This window comes from Semicossyphus pulcher, unplaced genomic scaffold, assembly GCF_022749685.1.
Source record: "Semicossyphus pulcher isolate SPU_LCO1_2020_fin unplaced genomic scaffold, fSemPul1.0.p SCAF_17, whole genome shotgun sequence".
Lineage (NCBI taxonomy): Eukaryota > Metazoa > Chordata > Actinopteri > Labriformes > Labridae > Semicossyphus > Semicossyphus pulcher.
The window spans coordinates 15,876,226-15,903,417 of record NW_027211681.1 but is presented as its reverse complement, the minus strand read 5'-3'; the positions used below and the strand labels follow the sequence as shown (position 1 = coordinate 15,903,417).

The 27,192-nt window shown below is 39.4% G+C and overlaps 5 protein-coding genes across 5 annotated transcripts; all 5 read left to right on the top strand.

The window, feature by feature from the left end:
• Positions 1 to 274: 274 nt before the first annotated feature.
• LOC138594806 (tetratricopeptide repeat protein 39B-like) lies at positions 275 to 4,151 on the top strand. The gene is made up of 16 exons (XM_069666040.1): positions 275 to 369; positions 508 to 639; positions 763 to 839; positions 1,173 to 1,302; positions 1,401 to 1,506; positions 1,605 to 1,670; positions 1,762 to 1,870; positions 2,019 to 2,086; positions 2,177 to 2,236; positions 2,343 to 2,504; positions 2,598 to 2,689; positions 2,776 to 2,896; positions 2,987 to 3,098; positions 3,187 to 3,304; positions 3,630 to 3,746; positions 3,987 to 4,151. Exons 1-16 carry the CDS (start codon positions 275 to 277, stop codon positions 4,099 to 4,101), a joined length of 1,680 nt encoding a protein of 559 aa, XP_069522141.1. The 3' UTR covers positions 4,102 to 4,151.
• A 1,672-nt stretch (positions 4,152 to 5,823) lies between these two features.
• Positions 5,824 to 13,575, top strand: dnajb14 (DnaJ heat shock protein family (Hsp40) member B14). The gene is made up of 8 exons (XM_069665697.1): positions 5,824 to 5,983; positions 9,521 to 9,695; positions 11,112 to 11,257; positions 11,417 to 11,605; positions 11,832 to 11,917; positions 12,068 to 12,177; positions 12,359 to 12,531; positions 12,659 to 13,575. The coding sequence occupies exons 1-8, from the start codon at positions 5,845 to 5,847 to the stop codon at positions 12,781 to 12,783; spliced, it is 1,143 nt and encodes a 380-aa protein (XP_069521798.1). The 5' UTR covers positions 5,824 to 5,844; the 3' UTR covers positions 12,784 to 13,575.
• A 1,299-nt stretch (positions 13,576 to 14,874) lies between these two features.
• Positions 14,875 to 17,998, top strand: pla2g12a (phospholipase A2, group XIIA). Its single transcript, XM_069666158.1, has 4 exons — positions 14,875 to 15,244; positions 15,619 to 15,695; positions 16,056 to 16,221; positions 17,264 to 17,998. Exons 1-4 carry the CDS (start codon positions 15,025 to 15,027, stop codon positions 17,380 to 17,382), a joined length of 582 nt encoding a protein of 193 aa, XP_069522259.1. The 5' UTR covers positions 14,875 to 15,024; the 3' UTR covers positions 17,383 to 17,998.
• Positions 17,999 to 18,615: 617 nt separating this feature from the next.
• Positions 18,616 to 21,274, top strand: LOC138594810 (caspase-6-like). The gene is made up of 9 exons (XM_069666044.1): positions 18,616 to 18,672; positions 18,791 to 18,832; positions 19,313 to 19,363; positions 19,560 to 19,602; positions 19,709 to 19,852; positions 20,220 to 20,296; positions 20,473 to 20,648; positions 20,741 to 20,891; positions 21,063 to 21,274. The coding sequence occupies exons 3-9, from the start codon at positions 19,333 to 19,335 to the stop codon at positions 21,272 to 21,274; spliced, it is 834 nt and encodes a 277-aa protein (XP_069522145.1). The 5' UTR covers positions 18,616 to 18,672; positions 18,791 to 18,832; positions 19,313 to 19,332.
• Positions 21,275 to 22,818: 1,544 nt separating this feature from the next.
• On the top strand, positions 22,819 to 25,806 carry LOC138594589 (caspase-6-like). Its single transcript, XM_069665736.1, has 8 exons — positions 22,819 to 22,883; positions 23,129 to 23,170; positions 23,904 to 23,946; positions 24,042 to 24,185; positions 24,286 to 24,362; positions 24,460 to 24,635; positions 24,742 to 24,889; positions 25,053 to 25,806. The coding sequence occupies exons 1-8, from the start codon at positions 22,853 to 22,855 to the stop codon at positions 25,274 to 25,276; spliced, it is 885 nt and encodes a 294-aa protein (XP_069521837.1). The 5' UTR covers positions 22,819 to 22,852; the 3' UTR covers positions 25,277 to 25,806.
• Positions 25,807 to 27,192: the final 1,386 nt, after the last annotated feature.

Genomic DNA, 27,192 nt, shown 5'->3' with positions numbered 1-27,192 from the left:
ACTGACGCTTCATTTCTTATTCATTCTTTAAACTCTGCATACATACACTTAAAGTGTCATTGTTTCACACACTCAATTCATCAACCTATGAATAAGTTTGAGTGGATTTTTGTTTGTTGAATCCCGTCACACAGTATAAAGAAAATGTAAAGCTTGAAGTTTTTCAGTGTGACATTTGTTCCTGTACTCCCAGATCCTGCATGACTCGATGTCAGTCACATAGTGTGTTGGTATCCTAAATTAATTTGTCAATCTGTCGCTCAGGTCACACACAATGGATTTAGAGTCTTCATTAAAGGACTGCTCCGCTGCCCTCGACCTTTTTCTGGACAACAGGTTTGCTGATGCGTTGGCTCTCTTAAAACCTTGGTAAGTCCCAAACAACCTGATGACATCTCGATCTGACTCGGTGTTGCTGTGTACATGTAGTATCAAGCACTTCTTACTTCATTATTTTATAAATTGCATACTTGGGTTAAGTTTTTTGTTTGCATTTGTCCCCTTCAGGAAGGGTCAGAGCATGTACCACGCAATGGGCTACAGCAGCATCCTGGTGATGCAGGCCGGCATGACATTTGAGCCAAAGGACATGGATGCTGCCATGACGTCACTGAGAGAATCCCTGCAGACATGCCAAATGTAAGATGTAACAGTTGGACCAATTTCATTCACAGATGAGTTCATTGCTCACTATGACATAAAGATGCTGTCCTGAGTGTATCTTTATTAAATTGTCATCATATGCTGTGTTCCCTAACTTAGTTTCCGGAAGAAAACTGGAATAGTGGAGACTTTAGCCAGCCTGTGGTACAGACAACCAGCTGACAACCTAACAGAGGGTGAGTCACACACCTTAGACATGATATATTTAGGGAAATGAAAGGAATTCTGATTAGGCAACTTAAGCAACAATGCACCCATTTAAGCAGAAATAAAAAGAATCGACCCAATCTGGATAACGTCCATCGATTAAGAATGAGTCACAGCACAAAATGTCAGTGTGGTTACAGATCGGGCTGCACACACAAAGAATACTGTGATTTAATTTGTATCTAAAAGGATACTTCTGCTGCAGATTGGTGTGGCCTACAATATTAAATGTCAGTGTCTTTTTATTTTGCAAAAGTTACATTTTTTCCTGCTAACACGTGATGCTTGATTCTTGTTAACAGAGGAGATGCATGCAGAGCTGTGCTATGCTGAAGTCCTGCTGCAGAAAGCCGCCCTCACATTCCTGGATGAGAGCATCATCGGCTTCATCAAAGGAGGGATGAGAATCCGAAACAGTTACCAGATTTTCAAGTAAGAGCGTTGAAGAGGGTTTTTAGTGGGGACACAACAAACAAAAAAAACATTGTATTTAAGTGTCTATAAAAGTCATATGTTTTCTTCTCCACCAGGGACTGCCAGAGCTTGGCAAATATCACAAAAGACATGGAAAAACAGACGAGCACACACGTTCATTTTAGGGGCGGCGTCAGCATGGGCATTGGATCATTTAACCTGGTGAGACCCATAAGCACTGTTGTAGGCCTGTATTCATGTAATTACGCTTTAGGTTATGTATGACATAATTAATTTTTTAACTACCTTTTTGTTCTCAGATGCTGTCTCTACTCCCGTCCAGAGTCCTCAGACTGATGGAGTTTTTGGGCTTCTCTGGAGACCGGGTTGGTGCCATCAAATAGAGCTAATAATATACTAAAAAAAATTTACATAATGAACATTTTATATCAAATCAAATCTCTAATCATCCTACAGGAATTAGGTTTGTCAGAGTTGAGACAGGGAGCAGGCAGCCACAGCCTGCGCTCCATCCTCAGCACCCTGACTCTGCTCATGTATCATCTCTACATCACAGTCATTCTGGGTGAGAACACTGCGGCACTGAAATACTTAATTTCAATTTAAATGACTAATTTATCCATTCATGTGTAAATAAAAAGCCTTTTTTGTTTATAATGGGTCTTTTTGGGGTCAGAAAATTCTTATTCTGCGCTGTCATCGTCCTCTTTTAGGTACTGGTGAAGGAAACCTGAGTGAGGCTGAAACTCTGCTGGCGCCCTACACTCAAAAGTTCCCCAATGTGAGCAGTCTCCTAAAAAAAAAAACCTGTTTGCAGATGTCACTAATTTGAAATGTCAATATAATTAATTAATTTCCACATTGTCCACAGGGAGCACTCATTCTTTTCTATACTGCAAGAATTGCTCTGCTCAAGGGGAACTTCACATTTGTAAGTACTTGCAATGTCTCTACACTCACCCCACATTTTTAATTTAATCTCAGCTCACATAGTTGTGGTTAAAAGACACCTGAAATGAGTCTGGGTTTGTCCACAGGCCCAGGAGAAGTTCCTGGCGTGCATCGCAGCACAGGAGGAGTGGCGTCAGATTCACCACCTGTGTTACTGGGAGCTGATGTGGGCCTACTCCTTCGAACAAAACTGGATGGAGGCGTACCGATATGCCGACCTGCTCTGCAAGGAGAGCAAGTGGTCACAGGTAATTAACTTCACCCTTTTCTTCCTTTGCCATGTTGTAAAACTGCACATGAACTAAGATATTTATGATGAGCTGATTTTTGTTCTCTTGCAGGCTGTATATATGTTCCAGAAAGCTTCCATCCTGAGCATGCTGCCAGAGGAGGAAGTGAAGAAGCTGGGAGAGAATGTGGTGGAATTATTCAGGTATGGTCAATAATTGTGTACACCATTTGGTTTCAAGTTCTCCATTGAAATCACTATACAGTAATTGTGAAAAATGGGGTGTGTAGGCAGGTGGATGGTCTCAGACTGAGGATTGCCGGGAAGTCGATTCCAACCGAGAAGTTTGCAGCAAAGAAGGCACAGCGATACGCTTCTTCCTGTCCTGCAAAACTGGTCGTCCCTGCTTTGGTAAGGGAGCATGCACACTCCTACTTCCGATTATCAATATTTTTTATCGAGCTGGTACACCTTTCTCAAACACCTATGTCTTTTCCACAGGAAATGATGTACGTATGGAACGGTTTCACAGTAGTTGGCAAAAGATCCGAGCTGACTGAAAACATCTTGAGCACCTTGGAGAAAGCAGAGGAGCAGCTCAGAGCTGATCCAAGTGAGAGAAACTGAAGAGCATAAAAGCACTAAACAATATCTTATTCAAACCATTGTAACACTAACTCTGATTTTTCTTTCATTTGTAGACCCAACAGAGTATCACCTGGATGACCAGTGTGTTATCCAGCTGCTGAAGGGCCTGTGTCTGAGACAGCTGGGGCGTCTGGTCCAGGCTGAGCTCTGCTTCAATCACGTCATTTCCAGGTACGGCCATCTTTACGCCTCTGCAACACAAACATAAGCTTTAGAGTGGGAGTCTGTGTGTACAAACTCAATCAAAGCACTAAGTTAGGATCAGAAAATTACTTGGAATTGAAATCATTTTGTTTTAGTATTCTGATGTTTATATTTAAAGCATGTTGAAAGGAAAAAGAACATGCATTATAAGTTTGTCATACTTAGATTCTACCTCTCTGTGGGATGAGACTTATTAAATAAGGTAGATTGAATTTGATACTGTCTGTGTTTTTAAAACAACAACAAAAATTAACCCACTAAAATGATGTTTTGTTTTTTTGTTTGTTTGCAGTGAAAATGATATCAAGCATGACACCTACCTGGTGCCATATACCATGTATGAGCTGGGCCTGTTGCACAGACAGAAGGGTGACATCGCAACTGCCATCACTGTTATAGAAAATGCCATGTAAGTATTTCTGCCCATCCACAGTCCAGGGAAACAATCGGTTCCAACCACAACAATGTGTTAAGATTTCATTGTCAGTTGATCCCTCGCTCTAGTAGGGAAAAACTCTGAAGGGATGACAATGGGCTAACATGGAACCAAATGCACCAACACATGCAAAAATAGCGGCTACCTGTTACATCAAGTAGCACATAGACTGCCATATAACACAAATAACTAAATAAGCTTTCTTATTTGTAGGACGAACTACAAGGACTACAATATGGAGTCGAGGCTACACTTCCGCATCCATGCAGCACTCAACACCATGGGCTCTTTCGCAGCCAAACTTCCTCCTTCCCGTACCCCAGCTTAAAAGACCCCATGGCAGGAAGCTCGACTTAATGACAAAAAGTCAACCCCGTTTGCCGCCTTCAACTCTGTGACTGTACTTGAAATCCTCCAGGTGGGCATCTTGCTGTCAGTCCCTGGATAATGGTGCATACATTCAAACATACTTTGTTGGTACTGCAGAGCAGAGCTCTGAGATTTTAACCCAGTGTACTATAAGAATTCTGTCATTTGTCTTTGTGTGTATGTGTGTACAAAATTGGTTGGATAGATTGAAGCTTGAAGATTATGTGTTTGACTTATGAATAATTTTAGGATGTTAGTTATTTCCATTGAAATACATTAAGGCTTGTTTTTAGCTTTTTCCTTATGAAGTCTGCAGAAACATAATATCCAGTTTGAAACTATTTCACTTGTCTTACTTGCATTTTATTTAAAAATAAACCAGATAATATAAATCACTCTAAATTAAAGTATATGTTCTGGTACAGTTGAAACTTGTTCTAAAGCCATCTTGTAAATAACTAATATTATTATGTATTATTATTTTCTTTGTTTTAAGTCTTAAGGTATTTACTGAATAAATTAAATTAAGCAACCTGTGTTTTTCTATGAATTTATTTAACAAAATTAAGATCAAAATACATTTCATATCCCTCAACAGAAATTGAAGTTCCTGAAACAGTTTCATACAAGTCTTAATTGAACATTCATCCTAGTTTAGTTTTTATGAAAAGTATGCGAGTAGGGAAAAAAAGGACAGTTAGACTAGCTGTCTAATATTTGCCTTGTGACTCTTGAGAATTGAGTCATACTGATAAAGTTTGTGCTCCGACTATGAATGTTAGACAAAACATTTCTACTACTATTTTTAGTAAACATCTTTGGTGAATCACATGTTTACCTCAATGTTACTGAGCACATGCAAATCTATCAGACATGTGAAGGAGACCTTGTCGGTGTTGCTGATAACGGCATTCCCGTCAGAGTGCACCTTGTCAAAACTGCATTGTATATCTTCTATACGTGGGATACATATCCTCTGCACAGCTATCCAGATCATAAACCTGCTCCTTGGACCAGGCCCCTGCAGCCTGGTCACAGTCAGAAAGAAAACAACAGCTGAAACAACAATTCACTGCCAGAGCTACAGTATGTGGGACTACAAAGCAAACACAAAACTAGAAATTTAAAGCAGACCACCAAATTTATTTTTCAGCAATAGTTTCTACTTTCTTCCAGGTTAAGATGAAATATAAAAACATTAACTTAAAATATGTTTCTTTACCGTTCACTTAATCATCTCAGATCCCCAGATTTGTCTAGTGAAGCCTTGAAGGTGGCTCAAGGTAGAGAACAAATGGACAGAGCTACCTCACTGTCACTATACACAACCAGGCACCAGTATTAACAGTTTAATGTGATATTTCAAAAGATTTCAGTCATAAGAGGCATAGCACTGACTTGTTGAACTGGTTTCTTTCTACTTTTACTGATAGTATCTGAGAGTTAGTCCAACAATACCCATCAATATGCATCTCTTTCCATTTATTTAAAACACTCAAACACAAGGACACAAACAATATACTTTAAACATGTAAAACAACTAGAAAGGGAGACATTGCCACGCAATTTAATGCCAAAGCCCCCCCCCACAAAGACCAAAGTAGGCTAATACTGGGGATTTTAATATGCAGACCCTGCTGTCAGTGCTGGTTACCACGTGGTATGTGGGTGATCATGTGACTCTGCCGGAGGAGGAAGAGGAATGAAGATGGAGGGGAACAAGGATGAAGCAGAAAAATGTATAAATATAGCGACGAGAGCCCTCGAAGCCGGAGATAAAGATAAAGCGTTGAGGTTTCTCAACAAAGCAGAGAAGCTGTACCCCACTGGCAGAGCCAAAAGTAAGGCCTTTCGTGATTGACGTGTGGGTGAAGCTGGGGCTAACATCAACAGTGTTAGCTAGCTAGTAGCTGACGTTTTAACATTACTCACTGGATAAGCTCCCAGAAGGTCACCTGTCGACGAATATATAGCTGTTTAAATATATGATAAGTTAATTTTAATAAAAAAATAAACCGTTGCTTAAAGAAGGAAAGTAAAACATCGAATGTAGCTAGCGTTAGCTTCTTCGTCGGCCTAGCGTTATCTTAGCTAGCGAGCTAACCGAGCCTTAGCCTAGCTGTAATGTTAGTCAGTAAATGGGGGTTAGCTATATACGGTGACATGCAGAGAGTAAGTCTAAGCCTGTTGTTCTGATATGTATTGTGTTGCCCTTGAATTCCATTACTAACACAAGTTAGTAAAGATCCCAATTCGTTACAAGCACCATTCTTGCTAACTAGCTTTCACTATAGAAGACCAACTAGCTAACCTTTAACAGCTTTATCTTAGCTGTAATTTTACTTTCATTTCTGGTTATATAGTTTGGCGTCAGTTATTAATGCTGCCGTGAAAACCGTGATGTAAAAGCAAGCTAGCAGAGCCTTTTAGATGGATGTAGCGTTTGTTGGGGATAGGACTTCATGCGAGCCAGCCACCTGCCAATCCTTTAATTGAATGATTGACCTAGAGAGAGCCTCGAAGTATGAACTAATCCGGGACACAACTGTCCGCAAGAGGCTGTGAACAGGTGTTTAGTAAGTGTGACAGTGACTAAAGTGGGTCTGGTATAGTAAGCGACTGTAAAAAAGATAAACTTGCAAATTGATGTCAGCCACTGTGGCAGGTCGTTTAACATATCTTCTGGCCTCTCATTATTTGGTCTGCAACTTCTGAATCCAATGTACAACACTGAGTCAGTGGTACCTGACAGTAGAAATGTGGTGCATCATGTAATGTTATACCTGAATTTTTACTCCATTTTTTTGTCCTTGTTATGTATCAAAATAAGAAACCCAACAATTTCACCTGCAACAATCAAGCTTTACCCTGCATTTGGTAAATGGGTTATGGTAAATGGACTGTACTTATATAGCGCTTTTCTAGTCATGCGATCACTTTACACTACATGTCACATTCACCCATTCACACACACATTCACACACTAATGGCAAAGGCTTAAGTGCCAATCTCCAATCAGAGCTATACCCATTCACACCTGATGACTATGCCACCGGGAGCAATTTGGGGTTTAGTGTCTTGCCCAAGGACACTTCGACATGTGACTGTAGCAGTCAGGGATCGAACCCGCAACCTTCTGATTCAGAGACAACGGACTACAACTGAGTCGCAACCACCCCATTTGTTGGTTGGCAGGTTCTACTTTAATTTCCTGAGCTCCTCAGTTGTTAAAATGTAACTTGTGAGTTTAAATGTAGTGCAGTTAGACGTCCAACCTTTGTCTGCATAATTAAGTTTCTACAGACTCAGGTTCAGCTGTGTGCGTGTGTGTCTGTGCTTGAAGTACTCATGTTCTCACAGGAAGCTAATAGATAACAGACTGTTAAAGGATGGACCTTGAAAAAATGCGAGAGTAGCAACACTTCATAATGTTGCAGAGAAAGTTTTAATTTGCTCAGGTCTGTCATTCAGCGGCTAGGGAGGGTGTCACGACTTCCATTCTCTGATGTTGCAATCAAGGTCATCACATAGATAAGGTTGGCAGAAGATGGCAGGCAAATGTAGTGCCTTAACATCACTCCTTTAGTAAATCACAACACAATTCCTTGTTTGTCCTGCTGTCTTTGAGTTATTTGGCATCAGAAAGCTGGTTATTATCTGCTGGCTCTATTCAGCAGTCTGTTGTGAATAAGATAAAGATTGTATTAATGCCAAAGATGAATACAATATTTAACAATATTTCAAACGATTGAACACTGTAAAAATAAGGTTGTTTTTAAGTACTTGGCTAGCATACAGAGAAGAACAAAAAGAATAATAGTCAACATGAATCTGTTGCTATGTTAAGTAGCCTTAAGTGCTATGGGAAAGAGGGATTATGATTGTGCAAATGGCATAAGTTGTGTGCTTATGTTACATAAGAAAAGGCTGTGTATAATGATGTACATTGATAAACGATAATGAACAGCATATCAGTTAAAAGTATTTCTGCTGCCTGTCTTTTGTCTAACCAAAATGCATTTTACACCTGATCTAGACTAGTATTTAGAGAACTGATCTTGTTTGTGTGCTTGGATGATGCTCTTTCTTCTTGTTGGTAGAATAGAAGCTACTTTACTGCGTTTTGATGTGTTCGTTGGAACTTAACTTTGCTGCAAAACTCACCTAAGCTCAGTCTTCAAAAACTTTAGTTTAGAATTATCTGGATTTGTAAATCTTATCTTTTGCTATTCAGGGTTAACTAATCCATTTTACTTTTGTGCCATTCTTTTAGACCAATATTAGTCTTGATCACACTGATCCAGTATTTACCAGTGCTCCAAATGTGAGGATGTATGAACAATGGAACTACAATTAAGGCTACTACCTTTGTAATAAGCAACGTAAAAGGGGTGGACTGTGAGACCCCTCATCTGACCTACAAAAAGTGAATGAAATCATCTGATAATGTGATGAACAGACCTCAGACCAGACCCTGATTCCATAATAAAACATGGATTTGTCTTGTTCCACCCTTTTGTTGGGATTAGGATATTCCCACTTTTTTAGGATCAAAGGTATCCCAATCCTGCCCAAAAGTTTGATAAACACATTCTGAAGGTTTGATCCAGACCAAAACCGAAACTACATATTAAAGTCTAATCTGATTTCACAATCTTTTTTTCCTTTGAACAAGCCATTATCAAGATTTGATCCAATCCGATTAGGTTACTTTTGAACAACTGGGCCCGAGTGATTTACTTTAATACGTGAGCTGCCACCATGACACTGTAATACCAGATTACATCCAAAGTTAACTTCTTTATCCACTAATCTCACTACAATAGAAAGCCCACCAGCATTTAGCTGCTATAAAGACACACTATCATGTATTGTAATGAAATGAGGAACAGAATAAAATTATTACTGTTTACAGGTAGAATGCAAAGTTTTAATGTGTCACAAGCACCTTTATTGGGCGATTGGAGCCAGTATTTATTTATTATGTACCAAACTTGATTTAATGGGCTGTTTTTTCAGGCTGAAGTGTGGCCTTTTCAGGTATTGACTAAACTGAAAATCAAGAGCTATTTAAAGCTCTGACTGGGCATTGTTCCAACTAGACCATTTTGGGTAAAAGTGCACACAGCAACATTATGACACTATGCATGCTGCTGCGTCTTTGTAATTTGGGCTAATTAAGATAGAAATTAACTGTAGTACTTTTCCCTTCTCCTAACTAACCTAGGAAATATAGATATGTTATTAAACAAGCTCAGTGTGTCAGTAATGTATGTTATGGGTCTCATGTTACCATATTTTAAAAGCATCCTCAGTCCCCCTGAAATTTTGACTTAATAAGGTTGTTAAAAGCGTCTTTCTCTCTCCCTCTCCCTCAGCTTTGTTGGACGCATTACTGAAGAATGGCAGCTCAGCGGGTAATGGTGCATATCGGAGGAGACCAGCAGAAAGCTCGGAAAGTGCTGATAACCAGCCAGAAAGGGAAAGTCAAGACTCTGGAGGAAGTGAGTCTTCTAAAGGCTTCACCAAAGAGCAGGTCGATGGTGTGCAAAGGTGAGAATTTAAGGATTCACTAGGTCCTTCACGCTGTCTTTCTTTCTCCTTTTCGCACTTCAGTCTGCCATTTTGGCCAACAAATTGGCCCTGTGACAACAGTACTGCTTCTATCAGACCCGATTAGACTTTTCTACTGCGGCTGCAGTGTTGTGCACACACAGCTATTGCCATGGGAACCCCTACAGCTTAGTATCATGCCCATGAGGGGAGACAGTGAGAGACATTTAGCAGGGTGAACTAGATACCAGGTAACCACTATATGTTCTTATTTTAGCTACAAGATACAAAGGAAGAGTTAGACAGTCAGAGCTTTATATCCACAAAATACAGCCTGTAGATGGTTGCAGATGGCAGAGTTAATTTAGAGGATAAACCCGCTGCTCATTATTACACAATCCTACAAGTCTATTGCACTTAAATGTGAGCACTCTATTCCCTAGTGTTTTATTGTAAATCCTTTGAGGAGCCCTCTGTAGGTTAGAAATTGCATCATATCTTTGAAGAAAAAGTCAGGCTATTTGTGATCTTTGTTTATATTTATATTGTATTACAATATTATTGACATCATTATTATCACATGTACTTGATTATATCTTTAAAGGAGCAGTATGTAGGATTTAGTTGTATCTAGCTCTGAGATTTCAGATTGCAAACATCTTATAATACTTCCCTTCACCTGCCTCTTCGAAATGTGTACAGTGGCCTCAAAAGGCCATCTTTAGAGCCAGGTTTTGTTATGTCCTTTTGTGCTGCTGTAGAAACATGGCAGTGCACAGTCAAAAAGGACCCGCTCCGCTCCCGCTGTCAATATGATATATAGAAAACAACAAGCACAATGAATCTTCTATTCAGGTCCTTATACACTAATTAAAACATACCTATGAATATTATATTCCATTTCCACCAATAGATCCCTTTTTGTTTTTGACCAGTTAAATTATTCGATGTGATTTAAGAAAAACAAAAAAAAAAACATTCTATAATATTTTGATGTCAGTGTATGTGCCGATCTACCATCTGCAATAATTAATGTTTGAGTGCTTGATTTCCTCCTTCCTCACTTGACCTTTTTATGGAAAGATTCTTCAAGGAACCCAGACTTTATATAGAGACTCTCTGTTTTCCTTTAGAAAATGTCAAGTGTTGGAACTGGATCTTGATTTATTATTCAATAGAACATTTACACGACACATGGCTTTCTCAATGCGGGAAAATAGAAACATTACATTTGTAAACCATGGAATGTAAAAATAGCTGATATTTCTAAGAGAGATGTGCTTTAGTCGGAATCATTAGCGTTTAACTTTAAATGACAAACTCTGCATGTGCCTGTTGTGGTTCAGAGGGTGAAGAGTAAAGAGACTAAACGCTAAAGGTGTTTCAGCTGCTTTAATCTCCGTCCCTGTCTTTCAGAATAAAGAGGTGTAAAGACTACTATGAAGTGCTGGGCGTCAATAAGGAGGTCGGTGAGGACGAGCTGAAGAAAGCCTACAGGAAACTAGCGCTCAAGTTCCATCCAGACAAAAATCATGCACCGGGAGCAACAGAGGCCTTTAAAAGTAACTTAATTATGATTCTTAAATGAACTTTTGTCAGCTGTTAGAAATGTCACTCAGGCATGATTGACAGATATGCAATGCAAATTATGAATGACTAACTATTGTATTATGTCTATAGCTGTCCCCAATCTTTGATACATCATGTGTACTTTTCTTCAGAGATTGGTAACGCGTACGCAGTGCTAAGCAACCCAGACAAACGACGACAGTATGACCTGACGGGAGGAGAGGAGCCGAGCAGCCCGGGTCACTCGCACGGAGGAGGCTTTGACTTCCACAGGGGCTTCGAGGCCGACATCACTCCTGAAGACCTCTTCAACATGTTCTTTGGAGGTGGCTTCCCCTCCTGTAAGTGGGCACACTCATAATTACCAGCTTAAATTTGATATGTTTTATCTTGATGTGATGATTTTATAATGATATTTTCTTTTAATTTGGATGCAGTGTTTTTCTATATAATGTAGAAACAGATGAACATACAGTTTTTAAATACTAATCATTGATTGGTTGGTGTTATTTGGATGTATTCCATAACTTTGTATCTCACCTCAGCGATTAATATTTTAATCTACAGCGAGTGCACGCACCTTCACCAACGGCAGAACGAGCTACAGCCATCAGGCCGATTACCGACAAGAGAGAACAGAAGAAAGGGGAGATGTACGTCAATGGGTTCAAATTATATGTGAAACGTTTTATTTGTTAAAATGTATATTATTAGGAGCTCTAAAAACTACATGCTCTGACAAAACACGATCATGTCTGTGTTGTTGAAGGTGGAAGTTCATATTGCTCTGTGTGTTCCTTTAGGGTGGTTTCTCCATGTTTATCCAGCTGATGCCCATCGTGGTTCTAATTGTGGTGTCAATACTGAGCCAGATGATGGTGTCCCCTCCACCCTACAGTCTCTACTCTAGACCGTATGTACTCAGCATGAAGTCCACTGTCTACTTTTTAAGATGTACTGTGAAATGTTGGCACAAAAAGCTCATTCTGGTGTGACGGTTAACCTTGTGGTCATGCGCTGTTTTCTTTGAGGGTGTTCTTTTTCTACTTGTACTTCTCAGCATTTTTAAAACAGCTTGTACCTCTGTGTTTCAGATCCACGGGTCAGACAGTAAAACGACAGACGGAAAACTTGCGCGTTGACTACTACGTCACTAGAGACTTCAAGTCGGAGTTTAAGGGCTCAGCGCTGCAGCAGATTGAGAAAAATGTGGAGGAGGACTATGTATCTAATGTCAGAAATAACTGTTGGAAGGAGAGACAGACAAGTGAGTGCCCGTGGTTTTAATACACCCTCACACTTAACATACTGAATTCCAAAAATAGCCACTGCTTTGTACTTCTTTCCTGAACATTTGTTGCAACACTCACAATGTTTGTTTCTTCTTTATCCAGAAACAGATCTGCTGTATGCTGCTAAAGTATACAGGGACGACCGAATGCGCAAGAAGGCAGAACTCATGACCATGGATAACTGCAGGGAGCTGGACAGACTAAACAACCTATTCAGAGGCGGATGAGTCGGACGCTTTAGATCATGTATATGAATAGATGTGTATGTTCATGTTTTTTTAAGAGAGAGTCTTTACACTAGGAGCAAAAACTTGCTGAAATAATTTAGCTCTATTGTTGAATTTAAAAAAATGTCCCTCTTCTCATATCCCCCTGCCAACTCCTCTCCTTCCTGACTCCAGCCTGACCCCAGGAACCGCCTTCTTCCATCATAATGAACCAATCTACTCACACTGTAGAAATCCCCAGACCTTCTCTGTTTTTTTACTCTACTATTCTTGTGTTTTCCTCGAGACAAGGACAAGGACACTTGATTGTAAAGGCATGTACTTTAAAATAATGACAACCCAAGAGGCATTCTGCACAAGCAATTCACTGTCAGCTTTCGGCATCATCTGCTTGACGTAAATGTAAGACGGGAGTCTTTGTAGGTTCATCTGGAGGGGTTGACCTCCAGCCAAATCCATTTCTTGAAGAACAGGAACAAAAAGAAGAAAATATGATATCATAGTGCATCTTTTAGCTTCCTACTCACCTCCAAGTGTGGGCGAAGATCAACGGATCATAAAGAAATACCTGTGATTTTGCTACTAGAGAACATTTTATGTTTACTTCAACATATGACGTTGGTTGGGACTAAACATGAAAGGACATTGAAATTGAAAGTTTTTCATAAATGTTGTACATTTTAATTTTTGAATGTTTTGAAGTTTATGCAGTTATTTAAGAAACTATAGAAGAAAGAGGATTTTTCTTCAGTGCTCGCCTAATCATTTAAATAAAGTAAAATTATTACCATAGGCTTGATGTTTTTCTTTTCTCAATGTGTCACACTCACAAAAACACATTTTCTTACTTGAGTCTAGCGGGTAGTGTTGGTGTTATTTGTTTCTGCTGCCACACCTGTACATTGGAGGTGAACAGAAAGTGAAACAAATAGGTTAGTTTAAATGAAAACTGACATTCAGGCTGGTGGATTATCCAGAGTAACCAGGACATGGTTGACACATTACACAGTAATGGAATGCACCTAACTAGGCTAAGCATGTGTGTTAAGTAGGCCTATGATTTAGTGTTAGGAGCAGTGTAGTGGAGTAATGGTTTAGAATTTTTTTTAAATGTGGGTAAACTTTCCAGTTGTTGAAAATGGAGACGGTTGGTTAACATCTAAGCTGAAAGAAAGGAAACCATGGAAACAACCTGCCAATTTAGGTTTTTTCCATCTAATCTAATGTGTATGAAAACGCACAATAGTTGCTGTTTCATAGATTATACACAATCAGTTATGGCTCTTTTAGTCTCTTGTGAAACATATGCTATGAAAGCATTATTTAGCAAGAGGGAGTGCTGTTTTACAGAATATCAGCACAACTGATTCGGTTGTAGGCACAACCTCTTGTGTGATATTGCTTTTATACTACAGTTCAATCAGGATAGACCTTACAATTATTTATTCTACAAATTTAGAAAAGAATGACAAGTCTGCAAAGTCTTTGGTGATTAGACCCCATAATGATGTCTTCATGTATTCAAAAGGAGTTCTGGGGCTGAGAGTTTGGAAACCGCTGGTGGTGGTGGTGGTGGTGAAGGATGGATGCAGGACGTGATGAGGGGTGAGATGGACACTGATGAGATGGATTGGAGGACACTGAAATGACAAACTGACAGCAGCAGAGAGCAGAACAGATTTAAGATTTGAAAGTAGCAGGATGATGGGTTAATTAAGGTTGTGGTGAAATCTGGTTGGTTTAATACTTCAACAAGTAAACCTCAGGATCAGCTGATCGGAGAAGCAGGAAGAGATAGAGAGTGATTTGAATGAGTGAATAGATGTTATTAAACAGCCTTCCTTGAACTTCTGCTGAGCTTCATGTCTTCACATCGGGAGTATGTCAGAGACAATAAATTGATTAATTAAATTAAATTAATCAGTACATAGTCAGAGGTTTTGTTCATTTTATTGGGAAACATTTTAAACATCGGAACAGAGCCTGTATCTTTCTTGCCTGGCGTTGTAACTTGAGACTGCATCTTGATTGGTTAACAGCGGTCACATGACACGTCAACCCCGGAAACGATAATCACAGCTGCGACAGGTAGGCTTGTGCTTCGGATGTGTCAAAGAAGCGTTAGTGAAATGAAAACAACAAAAAGTGAAACTTGAGATGCCGTCAAATCAACATTTTGTGGAATAAAATCAACCACTGTGCCCGGAAACGCTGATTTGTGGCTCTGACGTCAAGTGGACTATGCATTACCATAGATATATTTTAGTTTTTTTGTGGGGTTTGTACTTTTGTGGATATCTTTCTTATGTATCTGCCTGTAAACATGAGCCAGAGACTCCAGACTGGAGGTTGACTCTGAAAACGATCCGTAACGGAATACATAAGATTGACACGTACCTGAATGCAGCACTGGACTTGTTTGGTGGCGATGACGGCCTGTGTCATTACCGGTGTAGTGATGGTGAGCTAACATCTTCTTTTCCTTTAAAACTTTTATTGATTTGTCTGTAAGCACTTGTACTGGCTGTGTTTGATTTAGGCCTTGACCCTTGTATCGTTTTTGGTTAACTTGCACACAAGTTAACAGCAATAACATTATTCATCCCAGCGCTTTCCCTTTATATGTCAAGAAACAATCACAGTGGATATAGTTAGAGACAAACTTAATGAATGTTTAGTAAACGCAACACTTGGAAACAAGCTAAGGCTACATTATCGCCCCTTGAGTGGCACAGTCATCCATTAAATTGTTTGTACTGATGTGGTTATCTCTGACAGAAAGATAACTAAAAGTGACGAACAAGAAACCTCTTCACCTTTGCCCCTCTCTCACAGGTTACAAACCGGTGCCTCGTCCTGGGTACAAGCAGCCACCACCTAACGGATGTGGATCCCCGCTCTTTGGATTTCAGGTATTCTGACAGTTTGGATGTATCTTACATTGAACTGTATTGTACTTTGATGTTTAGATCAGCTTGAGTATATAAACACAACATACAACATGTCTAGAGAAAAAGAGTAATTGCTAAACATAAAACATACTTTATTCTACATTTTTGGATAATTGAGTTCTGGAAAGAAGAGCAGGAATTACTTTTTTGTGATTGAGTTATTTTTCATTTACAGGGTTAGTTTAGAAAAAAGAAAAAATAAGATATCACTGAACCATTATCACATCTTTTGCAACTGGGCAAATTCTTGTCTCCCACGTGCAGTAAAATTTTACTGTCTTTCGAAGAAACGTTACAGAGTGAAAAACCTGTTTTTTCCAGTTTGACATAGGCATCCCATCCATGACCAAATGCTGTAACCAACATGACCGCTGCTATGACACCTGCGGCCAAGAGAAGCGCGACTGCGATGACCAGTTCCAGGACTGTCTCGAGACCATCTGCAGGAATGTTCAAAAGACTCTGGGATTGGCCAAAAGTGTCCAAGGTGAGAGGTCGAGATACCGTACCGTAATAAATTGCAGGATGGGATGCTGTTTGATACAACACCCCAGGTATGGACCCCAGGAAGAATAGTTGTTCCTGCGGTTATGCTTATGGGGATCCTAAAGAAATAAATAAACAAACACTACTAAGACTTTTAACTACCGGTGTGTATCACTCCACTGCAGGTGTTCTGAATACCCTTTGTTAACGTTACAGGAAACGGTCATTGTCTAGATTGTAGCAAACTTTGCCCTGCAAGGATGAAAGTATTTTCTCACATAACATTTCATTTAAAATAAATGTCTACTGTAAATAAGACCTTTATTTTGTACTCTGTATAGGGTAGCCAACCCTTGTTATGTCTGTACAATGTCAGTGTGAGAACTGACAAGACTAGTTTTTGTGTATTTACAATGAGTCTTCTTCAGCTGTATAAAATTTAATCTAGTATAGGTGTGGTGACCTATTTTGCACAAAATTTAAGGACAAAACAACTTTCAGTGGTGTGAATTTTTGCATGTACATTTTATGAAATATACGCCTCAATTTCTGCTGAACTTCATAGTTAGATAGAAAAGTTAGTGTGTTTGTGCAAGTAAGTGTAAAACACAGTATGTCCACTAGAGGGCAAGACAAACCTCATTTTTAAACGCTGTAATCTTTAACCTGGATCATAACCATATTTGAAAGTCATTCCTTAATACGGACTCTTTACCACAACATCAAGCTTAATGTGTCTTTTATAAATGAAATTAAAACATCTTAAATGTGCTCATCTTAAGGTTTGGAAGATGTCCCAAGTACTACATATGAAAATCTAGAGTGTAATCAAAACTGTCTTGCCACCTGGGGCGTTTTGCCGAGCTTGCGAAAACTGACTATTTTAAAGTTTTATTATTATAACAAAAGAAAACACTTAATATCTTACGATAAATACAATAAAATCTGTGTTTGATCAATAGTGAATAAAATAACAGTTATGTTTTTAAACCATCTCACCTTTACACCCAGTCTTTATGTGTTCTTTCTGTCCTTTTTTGCAGCTTGTGAGTCAGCAGTTACTCTGCTGTTTGACGCTGTCATGCACCTGGGATGTAAGCCATACCTGGACAGCCAGAGAGACTCTTGTGTGTGTCAATACGAAATGAAGAAGGAGCTGTGAAAAAGCCAAAGGACAAAGACTCCACGACGGACTGATGAAGAAGTAGTACACTGACAGAGGGATGCCAGCAATAAACTTTTTTTCTCAGGGATTGAGCATCTTTGGCCTGCACTGTTTATGTGAAAATTGAATAGTTTTGGGAGTTAATCATTCTCAAATGCAGTTTGTAATTTATATTGTGGTAATACAGTGTAATATGTTTGTCCTGTGTTGCACTGGAGACAGGGTGTGCTCATTTTCCTAGTGTTCGGATCCTCTAGCTGCCTATCATACACTTAGGCAGCTACACACAATTTTACAGTTTTATATAAACCTAAAGTTTTGTGGCGTGTAATTTAGCTCAATTTAGAAGTTAAATCCAGAATCAATCTCAGAACACTTCTAGTTAAATGCCAAACTAGATATCAGGAGCTCTTTTGAATTTATTAAGTCAACAGTTTCTTTGTTTATTGAGTCAACAGTGTCTGTGTTTACAGCATCTGAAATATTTGTGACTTTCGCTTTATAAAATCTGTACAATGTGACACAGAGGGAGAGGCACATGTGAACTAAAATGTATAACACGAGAGAAAACTTGTGGTAAATTGTAATACAAAATAAAGACACTGTTATCTTATTATTACTCTTACAGTTCTTTTTGTTATTTGCCAGTGTAGACATTTATGGAGAAATCATGTTTCGTGTTAAGCAGCATATAACTGGGCTTTCATGGGCCCCTCATGTTCAAACAGCTTTTCTATTTGAAGTTGATTTTGTCGAAAACGGCCATTGAAAAGGGCCTAAGTCAGAACAGGACAGGAGAACTGCTCATCCTGACTGCAGGTGAGCATTGAAGACAGTTTGAGGAACTGCAGAACCCAATGAAAATGTTCTTTGTGGAGACGTTTTAAGACTCAGGAGAGGCCTTAACCGTATCTTGAGAAGTAGGAAAAAGATAGAAAATAGCAGGGCACCAGGGCTAGATAAGATTCATGTTGGGATGCTGAAGGCTTGGATATTGTTGGGCTGTCTCAGCTCATCTACCTCTTCAATGTCTGCGGGTTGGAAGGCCAGGGTGTTCATCACCAATTTTTTTTTTTATAAGGGGGGCCACAGAGTGTGATAAATTATAGTGGTATCAGTGTTGTAGAGCTCTGCCTAGGCTGTTTACTCATTTACAGGAAATGAAGGAGTGGCATGGGGTTTGAAATTTGAGAGCCCATCCTGTTCGACCGTTGTCCTATTCAGTCACCGAGACAGAGGAGCTGGACAAAGCAAGCTAATTTTTCAGTTGTGTGAGTTGCAGTGAAGGTAACCTGTGACCATGTCTAACACAGAAGTGGACAGTACAACATGTAAGGAAAGCTTTTAATGTCTTTAAAACGATCTTGACGTCAGGACTTAATTGCTCTTTCTGTCAACTTCCCAGGTAGAGTTTCTGAAGACAGCAGAGCAGCAGAGGTGTTGAAGTGTGAGTGCATTACACTGTTCTTAAAGCTTGAATCTTTTGTTAAAGTTGTGAATTTAAAAATAGGAGAGAAAAAAACTTTGTATCAGAGCAAAAGTGAAATATCAGGGTGAAGTTGTAACAACGTCTGGTTTTACTGCCAGTCTAGCCAAAGCACAGCCAACTCAGATAGGATGGTTGATTAATCATCAACCAAACTGCCTATGATATTAGTTTTTATAGACACAATATAATGTTTCCATATTTCATATGTGTGGGACAATAGAGGTTCTATTTGGGTGGAATCAAAATTCAGAGGTTTTGAGCGTCAAACTTACGACATCCTTGCTGATTACATGTTTATCTTTCTCCAGTATACATTATCCAATATTTACAGTAATGCTCAACGCAAGTCATACAATTTAAGTTGACAGTTTTACTTTTTGTTCACCTTTAACACATAAAATCTAAAATCTTTCTCCACCTGTCACCCTGCTATTAAAGCCCATGAGGACTCTCAGCTGATGGAGGCATGCCTGCCTGACCCCCTTCAAGGTGCAGTAGAGCAATTCTTCACCTGTAGTCTTGCTGCTTCACAAGAAGCTAAGACTAAGAAACTCAACCCTTCCATGCATTATTGATCAAATATTGGGAGCATTTGTAAAATTTAAATAAAGCTTTTTGAAGTAGAAGTATTAAGTGAATATTTTCTGCATTATTGCATGGGTCTCTTATGTTTGCGTTTTTATAGCATGCACCGAGAACCTCTCAGAAACTGATGCTTTAATAAGAAGGTAACCTGTTTCCTTTGCCTGGTTAAATCATTTATAAACTATAACTTCTCTGCCCAGTGCTCACTTAACATTGTTTTCTTCTTTCTTACTTATCAACATGAAACAGCTCTTTGGATTTGGATCCTGCAGAGGAGTACAAAATGGACAACAAACGTCGAGGCCTGGCGCTCATCTTTAATATGAAATGCTTTAAACGATCCCAGAAAGTCAGGCATGGAACTGATGTTGACCGCGACAACTTGAAGACAAGGTATAACTTTCTTGCCAGCACTTACAGAGGGAATAAAATAATTACGTGCTCACGAACTTGTCTGCCTAAGGTGGCCTCTCCATCAATAGCTCTGATTTGCTGATCCAGCTTAGATACAGGAACTCTGAGCAAGCTTGAACCCTCCAGTCTTTCTTCTGAATTGGGCAACTGGCATATATTTGTTCATTCTTATGCTCATATAATTGTTCCAAGGATGCAGTGGGAAGACAAGAAAGAGGGGCAGGTTCCACCAACTGTTCTTAAGACTATGAACAAGTTACAACAGCCTAGTCTTTCCTTTGATACTCCTTGTCAGAATTTCCCTGTGTAATTTATTAAATGCTAAACTTACTTATCTCTATTTCAGACTAAATCAGCTAAACTTTGAAGTGAAGACTTACAATAACTCTGAAAGAGCAGAAGTCTTAGATATAATCACTAAAGGTAAGCACATGCACAATCTCCTTTGACCCTCAAATTTCTAAACATGCTGTAAATTCAGCATTACCTTTGCAGAAACTCCTGCCTGTTTGTCAGATCTAACCTGTCATGTGCTGTAGTTTGGGCCATTCATGCTTTTTCAGCAGCCAATTTTTAACAAACACCTGATGTCCCACCAGCCGCAGCGGCAGACCACTCAGACGCAGACTGTTTTTTGCTCGTCTTTTTGAGCCATGGTGATAAAGATAACGTTTCCACCTACGATGGCGAGATCAGCATTCAGGAAATCACAGCACAGTTCAAAGAAGACAAGTGCAGGAGCCTTGTAGGAAAGCCAAAGATCTTCATTTTACAGGTACATGCAAAAAAAAAATTGTAATGCCTTGCTTTAAAATCCATGGTTGCTAAAAAAGCAGACAAAGTGAATGTGGCTTTGTCTATCACCAGGCGTGCCGTGGAGGGGAGTATGATGATCCAGTGACTCCCTGTGCAGTCAATGACAGGGAGCAGGAGACAGAGGAAGAGGTGGTGGAAGCGAGCGCCTTTCACGCCGTGCATGCTGGGCCTGATTCCATCATGTGCTACTCCGTGGCTGAAGGTGAGCCAAGCAAGATGTTTAAAATCTATCTTATGTTTATAATGACAATTAATTTGAGTCTGTTGATTCTTTGAAAATGCAACAGTGACTTTACTAAGAATCAAAGTCACTTTTGAAGTCTTTTTGGCTTTTCAGTCAGCAGCTATCCTGTCGTCTGTGTTGTTTGTTTAGGCTACTTATCCTACCGACAACATCAAAAGGGCTCCTGGTTCATCCAGGATCTGTGCGAGCTGCTTCAGAATGGGGACTCCCTCGAATTCACAAAGTTGCTCACAAAGGTCAACTGGAAAGTATCAATGAGGAGTAATGACAGCGGGAAGAAACAAGTACCTTGCTTTGCTTCATTGCTCACCAAGAAACTCTACTTCAGACCTAAAAAGTAAGTTTCCTCAGTCATAAAGTAAGTTGGTTCTGGGTCTAAATGTAAATGATTATAGCAAAACACCTTAATCTCAACCAGGTCCACCATCAATGCATCACAAGTCTCTGTGCGCTGGTGCCCCACTATATGCAGCTGGTGCCATGCTTGCATCTGCCCCTCAGAAGCATAAGTCAACCACCAAGCAGTATGACAACTAAGGTAGCTGTATTTATGATTTTGTTCATATCAGGTTACACAATATTATTATTCTGTAAGCACCAATGGTACTGGAAAGTGTTTCAGGGAGGAGTGGTGCTTTCAAAGCCGTATGGAGGACCTTCTGAATCTGTCATATGATGCCCATAGACTGATTCTACTTTATAAAACCTTCATTGCTTTAATGACATCAAGTGTGATGTATCTTGTATCTTATCTGTGCACTGAAACTGTTTACAGATCTCCATTATGTAAAATAAGTTATGCTGTGTCAGATTCCTTCTCACCTTTATACTCAATGCTCATTTCTTGTTCTTTCTGTCCTTCTTTGCAGCTTGCAAGTCAGCAGCGACTCTGCAATCTGACACTGTTGTGCACCTGGGATGTAAGCTTCAACAGCAAGATAGAATCCGGTTGGATCAGTATAAGATGAAGACAGGGCTCTGACACGTCCACTAGGACAAGACTTGAAAGTCAACACTGTCAGAATTATTCCTCCAATAAACGTGAAGATGTTCGCAGGGATCGAGCTTCTTCGGCCTGCAATGATTGTGTCAGTGATTGTTTTATAATGTAGACAAAGTGAATGTGAAATGGGTTTAGAGTTGACAATCAGTATCTCTCCCACACAAACAGGGTGGTCATGGTTTGGGATGCTCTGTCTGCACCTTTTATGGGTTCATACATGTTTACTCTTATGTTGTGTCATTTGGCTTTGATTGTAAGTGAACTCTAGACAAGATTTTGCAGGATTTTTTTCTATTAATTGAATGCACAGCAACCTAGCTGAACACTAAAAAATGTGACGTGTGGCAATTCGACATAAGATACAATAAAAAAAATACTGTTTAAAAAAAAAAAAGAACGAATAAAAACGTAACAATCTCAGAGTTTTGTCTTAATTTTACCTGTAAGTAGCACAACGTGCATATTTCTCTCCATGAAACCTTCAAGAAATGATTCGGTTCAAAGAGAAACTGTAGAATAAAACAAACCGCCCAGTCTCTCTTCAGAGTACCTGAATTAAGATTCATAAGTAAGTTGTTCTGTTGGCCTCCTCAGACAGTATGCAAAATGGAGTTTATTGTGAAGTGAGTTGCTGGCAAAGTAAAGGAGTTTAAGTATTTCCTGGTCTAGATTATGAGTGAGGATGACATGAGAACAATCAGAACAGTAAACACAGGTGTTGTGCTGGACTGTTGGGGGAAGGGAGAGCAGGCAGAAACTTAACTAAAGGATATGGAAGCCTGTCCTGCTCTCCTGTTGTTACACTCAGCCAATCGGAAAGGGAAGGGAGGGGCTTAATCTGGCTTTATAACAGATGGATTGATGTTACAAATTCATTCGTCAGTGATATTAGTCGGAGTGAAGACGACCTGTGACCATGTCTGACGTGACAGAAGACAGCTGTAGAGGTAACAACTTCACATGCAGGATTAATAGCAGTAGACCTAACTTGTGGACTCGAGTGTATGGCAATTTAAAAGTTAGACAATTCAATTTTTTTAGGCTTTTTAGGCTCCATATAAAATGTGTCATAATTGTTGTCTTCTTTCTCTTACTTTCTATCAGTTACCTAGTTAGTACAATATGCAACAGGTTTTTTTGTTATATCATTTAATGTCAGGACTTACTTTCTCTCTCTCTCTCACCTTCCCAGGACGTGCTGCTGATGGCAGCAAAGCAGCAACAAACAGGGCCGGTAAGTGCTCCTCACTAAGTTAAACACTCATTTCAAAACTTGTTTAATTTTATTAAAGTTTTGTTTTAAAAAGCATGAGGTCTAATCAAACAGAAGTGAAACAAACTGGGTCCAATCTGGTTTTATCACCTGTGACGGCAACTCAAATAGGCCGATGTTAATCATCAACTCTGACCAGGAAGCTGAAAAAAGTGCACCTATAAAGGTGATAGATATCACCTTTATACGTGACACAGTATAGAAGGAAATATTGAAAAAAATATAGCTGATCTAATTAATTAACTGTAATAATGAAGGCAGTTTGAGTTGCTTTTTTGAATTACTGTCGTATTTAATTACATTCACGTTAGCTTAGCGTACCCAATACACTGCTGTTTAAACAGAAAATTGTCACATAAGCAAACTGGATCCTATAGTCATTGCGTACCTGCTACCTTCGGTCCTACAAAGGCCTGTCTGTAGGTTGGGTGGAGGTGCCACTTCGGCCTTCTGTTCTTTTAGCAGCCTTTGGGATCTTTCTCCACCTGTCAACCTGCTATTGAAGCCCACGAGGACTCTAAGCTGATGTAACAATGGCTGCTTGACCCCATTCAAGCAGCAGTGGAGCAATTCATGCACCTGCAGTTGCTGCTCGACAAAGAAGTATTCTCCATATAACAAAACAAGCTGTTAAACCAGACTTAATAATTATATTCTGCATATTTGTGTGGGTTACAGTATGTTTTTTTTACAGCATGCACAGAGAACCTCACAGAGACTGATGCTCTCATCAGCAGGTAAACTGTTTCTCACCTGGATATATTCATTTCTTCTTGTTCAGTATTCACCTTTTATTGACCTTATTTTTTTGTGCCCTTTTGCTGTAAAACAGCTCTTTGGACCCTGCAGAGGAGTACAAGATGGACAAGAAACGACGAGGCCTTGCGCTCATCTTTAACCAGGAGCGCTTTAATTATGACCTGCGTTTAAAAAAACGCAGCGGAACTTATGCTGACCGCGACAACTTGGAGAGAAGGTATCACCTCTGAGCTACCTGCTGGAGCGAGAACCTGTTCAGTGACTGTAAGTCTTTCCCCGTGCACTTTATAACATGCTGAACTTATTTTCTTATTCAGACTGAAAGAGCTAAACTTTGAAGTGAAGATTTATGACGACAACGATACGAAAGACGTCTCAGCTAGAATCAGAGAAGGTAAGAACATGCATGATCTCATTTGGCACTCTTGCCTTTTAAATCCAACATGTCATTTGCTGTGGTAAAGTCAGCTTAATACCTGATGTCCCACCAGCTGCAGAAGCAGACCACTCAGACGCAGACTGTTTTTTGCTCGTCTTCATGAGCCACGGCAAGGATGATCACGTTAACACCTACGATGGCGAGATCAGCATTCAGGAAATCACAGCACAGTTCAAAGGAGACAAGTGCAGGAGCCTTGTAGGAAAGCCAAAGATCTTCATTTTACAGGTACATGCAAACTAAAGCCCAAGCCCTTTCCAGTCCATCACTGTATGGAAACATACAGTTCTGTCTGCAGATTATTTACTTGGAAATGTCTTGTGTCTGACACTAGGCCTGCCGTGGAGAAGAGCATGATGATCCAGTGACTCCCTGTGCTCTTCAAAGTGATTCAACGGCAAATGAGGTGGTGGTAGACGCCAGCGCAGTGCACACCCTCCCTGCTGGAGCTGATTTCATCATGTGCTACTCTGTGGCTGAAGGTGAGCAGGATGTTCAAAACTCTTAATATGCTTGTTTGGCAAGATGGAGGAAATTCAGTTAATACTTTGAATATAATCCAACTGAGAAACTAGAGTGACTTATTTAAGACTTTTAAACATTCTCATTTCAACAACTGTCCTGTCCCCTGTGTTTTGTGTTAAGGTTACTATTCCCATCGGGAGATTGTTAATGGCACATGGTACATTCAGGAGCTGTGCGAGCTGCTTCAAAAGTATGGAGACTCCCTTGAATTCACAGATTTACTCACGATGGTCAACAGGAAAGTGTCCATGAGGAGTTATAGTGACAAGGGATCCATCTGGAAACAAGTACCTTGCTTTGCCTCGATGCTCACCAAGCAGCTCTACTTCAGACCAAAAAAGTAACCGTTTCAGACCTTCGCAAAAATCTTTAAATGATTGTGTTTCTATCAGGTTTTAATAATAGTAGTAGTAATTTCTCCAATGATTGCAATGGCACCAATGATCAGACAATATCATTACATTTTTTGGCACCACATAAACAACATCACACTAACTGAGAAATCCTGTTTGTGCTGTTATGTTTGTTAACTTCTTGTCTGATAAACAAATCAATTTATGCTGTAGATTAAGGATAAATAGGAAGGGAGCATGCTTGATCATGGAAATGAATTAGTGTACAAACTGTTTTAAACACAGTGTGTCCACCAGAGGTTGACATAGAGCTAAATGTATACAGCAAAAAAGTTATTCTTCAATATTGACTCATAAAAACAACATCAAGCTCAATCTGTCTGTAATAACTGATATCGTGAATGATCTGATTTATGTTTGGAAAATGTGTAAATTTGAGAATCCACAATTGTATCAAACCTGTGGCTCTACTGTGAGCATTTTATTTCTATCCTAAAAAGAAATAAAGACAATAAAATCTACCTAACAAACAATGTTTGTGTTTTAATGCATCTTAATGAAAGTGTATTTAGTTCACTTACAGTAACATAATGGCAGGTATCACAACACACCTAGCCCCTTGGTTTATTCTTGTTTTTGTTCCTTCTGTCCTTCTTTGCCACAACAGTCACAAGTCATTCAAGCACGTCGGGGTGTAAGTCATCCCTGTGCAGCCAGAGACAGTCATGTGTATGTCAGTATTCAGTAAAGAGGAAACTGTGACAGCACCACAAGTTAAAGGGTGTGTATTGTCCTGACTAAAAAGCACATCAGTGACAGAGAGATACTTTTCTTTTAGACTCAGAGTTTCCCAGGGAAGCTTAATTTTACCCTTTTTAATTGGAGTTTTAGAGTGTGTAATTGTCCACTTTAAAAAGCAAGTTTAAGTGCATTATGCAATTATTTCAATTTTGTTTGTCCTGTGATGGACTGAACACTTTCTTTTATGGTTTTATGAATTCTTAATAACTACCTTGAAATAACTGCACTTATAAATGTCGCAGAAAAGTGTTGGGAACAGTCCATCCTTCGCCACTGACTATAAAATACTTCTTGACGGACTGGAAAAGTGGGTGTAATCATGTGGCACAGTCCTTGGGAAGTTCAAGTCATATCTTGTTGGGTTTTTGTAGTTGTTATTGGTGATCACGAATCTGAGCAGATCATCGTGATGTGGAGTACCCCGGGATCTGATTCTTGGAGCACTGTTATTTACATTATACATGCTCCTTTAAGGTCAAATCATCTATGACAATAACTTTGCTTATCACAACTTTGCAGAAGTTTTACTTAGCTCTTTCACCGTCTGATTTTCATCCCTCAGATTCCCTCTATCAATGTTTAGAACAAGTAAACATCTGGATGGGGTAAAGTTTTCTACTTCAGTTAATAAAAGACAGCACAGAAGTCACAGCACAGAATGAGAGGGCTCATGTCCAAACAAGACACACAGAAACTCATTCATGCCCTCATCGCCTTCAGGGTGGATTATTGTTACCATCTCTTGTCTGGTCTTCCCAAAAAACACTGTAAAACAACTTTGGCTGATTCAGAACGTTGCTACCAGAGCTAACAAGAACCAGCTCACTAAGCACATTACCAACCCTTACTTAACACTGGCTTCCAGTTGCTAAAAAAATAGAATTTAAAGTGTTGCTACTGTAGTTTATAAATCTCTCACTGTTCTTCAGATCTTCGATCGTTAAAAAGCAGAACCAAACACAGTGAGGCTGCTTTAAACTGAGTGGAACCAACTCCCTGATTATCTCATATCTGCTCCAACCTAAACATAAATCCAATGTAAAATTTATGTTTAAATCTATATAAATAACTCTTTAGTTCTTCGGTGCCTTTGATTAAATGATTCT

What these genes read in the sequence shown, in the direction of transcription:
- pla2g12a (XM_069666158.1), top strand. Translation starts at nt 15,025, where the DNA reads ATGCATTACCATAGATATATTTTAGTTTTTTTGTGGGGTTTGTACTTT. An exon ending in TCATTACCGGTGTAGTGATG is followed by an intron (nt 15,245 to 15,618) that starts GTGAGCTAACAT and finishes CCTCTCTCACAG; the next exon opens with GTTACAAACCGGTGCCTCGT. An exon ending in ATTGGCCAAAAGTGTCCAAG is followed by an intron (nt 16,222 to 17,263) that starts GTGAGAGGTCGA and finishes CCTTTTTTGCAG; the next exon opens with CTTGTGAGTCAGCAGTTACT.
- dnajb14 (XM_069665697.1), top strand. Translation starts at nt 5,845, where the DNA reads ATGAAGATGGAGGGGAACAAGGATGAAGCAGAAAAATGTATAAATATA. An exon ending in CCCCACTGGCAGAGCCAAAA is followed by an intron (nt 5,984 to 9,520) that starts GTAAGGCCTTTC and finishes CCTCTCCCTCAG; the next exon opens with CTTTGTTGGACGCATTACTG. An exon ending in GAACAGAAGAAAGGGGAGAT is followed by an intron (nt 11,918 to 12,067) that starts GTACGTCAATGG and finishes GTGTTCCTTTAG; the next exon opens with GGTGGTTTCTCCATGTTTAT.
- LOC138594810 (XM_069666044.1), top strand. Translation starts at nt 19,333, where the DNA reads ATGGAGGCATGCCTGCCTGACCCCCTTCAAG. An exon ending in CAAAGATCTTCATTTTACAG is followed by an intron (nt 20,649 to 20,740) that starts GTACATGCAAAA and finishes GTCTATCACCAG; the next exon opens with GCGTGCCGTGGAGGGGAGTA. An exon ending in GTGCTACTCCGTGGCTGAAG is followed by an intron (nt 20,892 to 21,062) that starts GTGAGCCAAGCA and finishes TTGTTTGTTTAG; the next exon opens with GCTACTTATCCTACCGACAA.
- LOC138594589 (XM_069665736.1), top strand. Translation starts at nt 22,853, where the DNA reads ATGTCTGACGTGACAGAAGACAGCTGTAGAG. An exon ending in CGCGACAACTTGGAGAGAAG is followed by an intron (nt 24,186 to 24,285) that starts GTATCACCTCTG and finishes TTTCTTATTCAG; the next exon opens with ACTGAAAGAGCTAAACTTTG. An exon ending in CAAAGATCTTCATTTTACAG is followed by an intron (nt 24,636 to 24,741) that starts GTACATGCAAAC and finishes GTCTGACACTAG; the next exon opens with GCCTGCCGTGGAGAAGAGCA.
- LOC138594806 (XM_069666040.1), top strand. Translation starts at nt 275, where the DNA reads ATGGATTTAGAGTCTTCATTAAAGGACTGCTCCGCTGCCCTCGACCTT. An exon ending in AACAGTTACCAGATTTTCAA is followed by an intron (nt 1,303 to 1,400) that starts GTAAGAGCGTTG and finishes CTTCTCCACCAG; the next exon opens with GGACTGCCAGAGCTTGGCAA. An exon ending in TTCAATCACGTCATTTCCAG is followed by an intron (nt 3,305 to 3,629) that starts GTACGGCCATCT and finishes GTTTGTTTGCAG; the next exon opens with TGAAAATGATATCAAGCATG.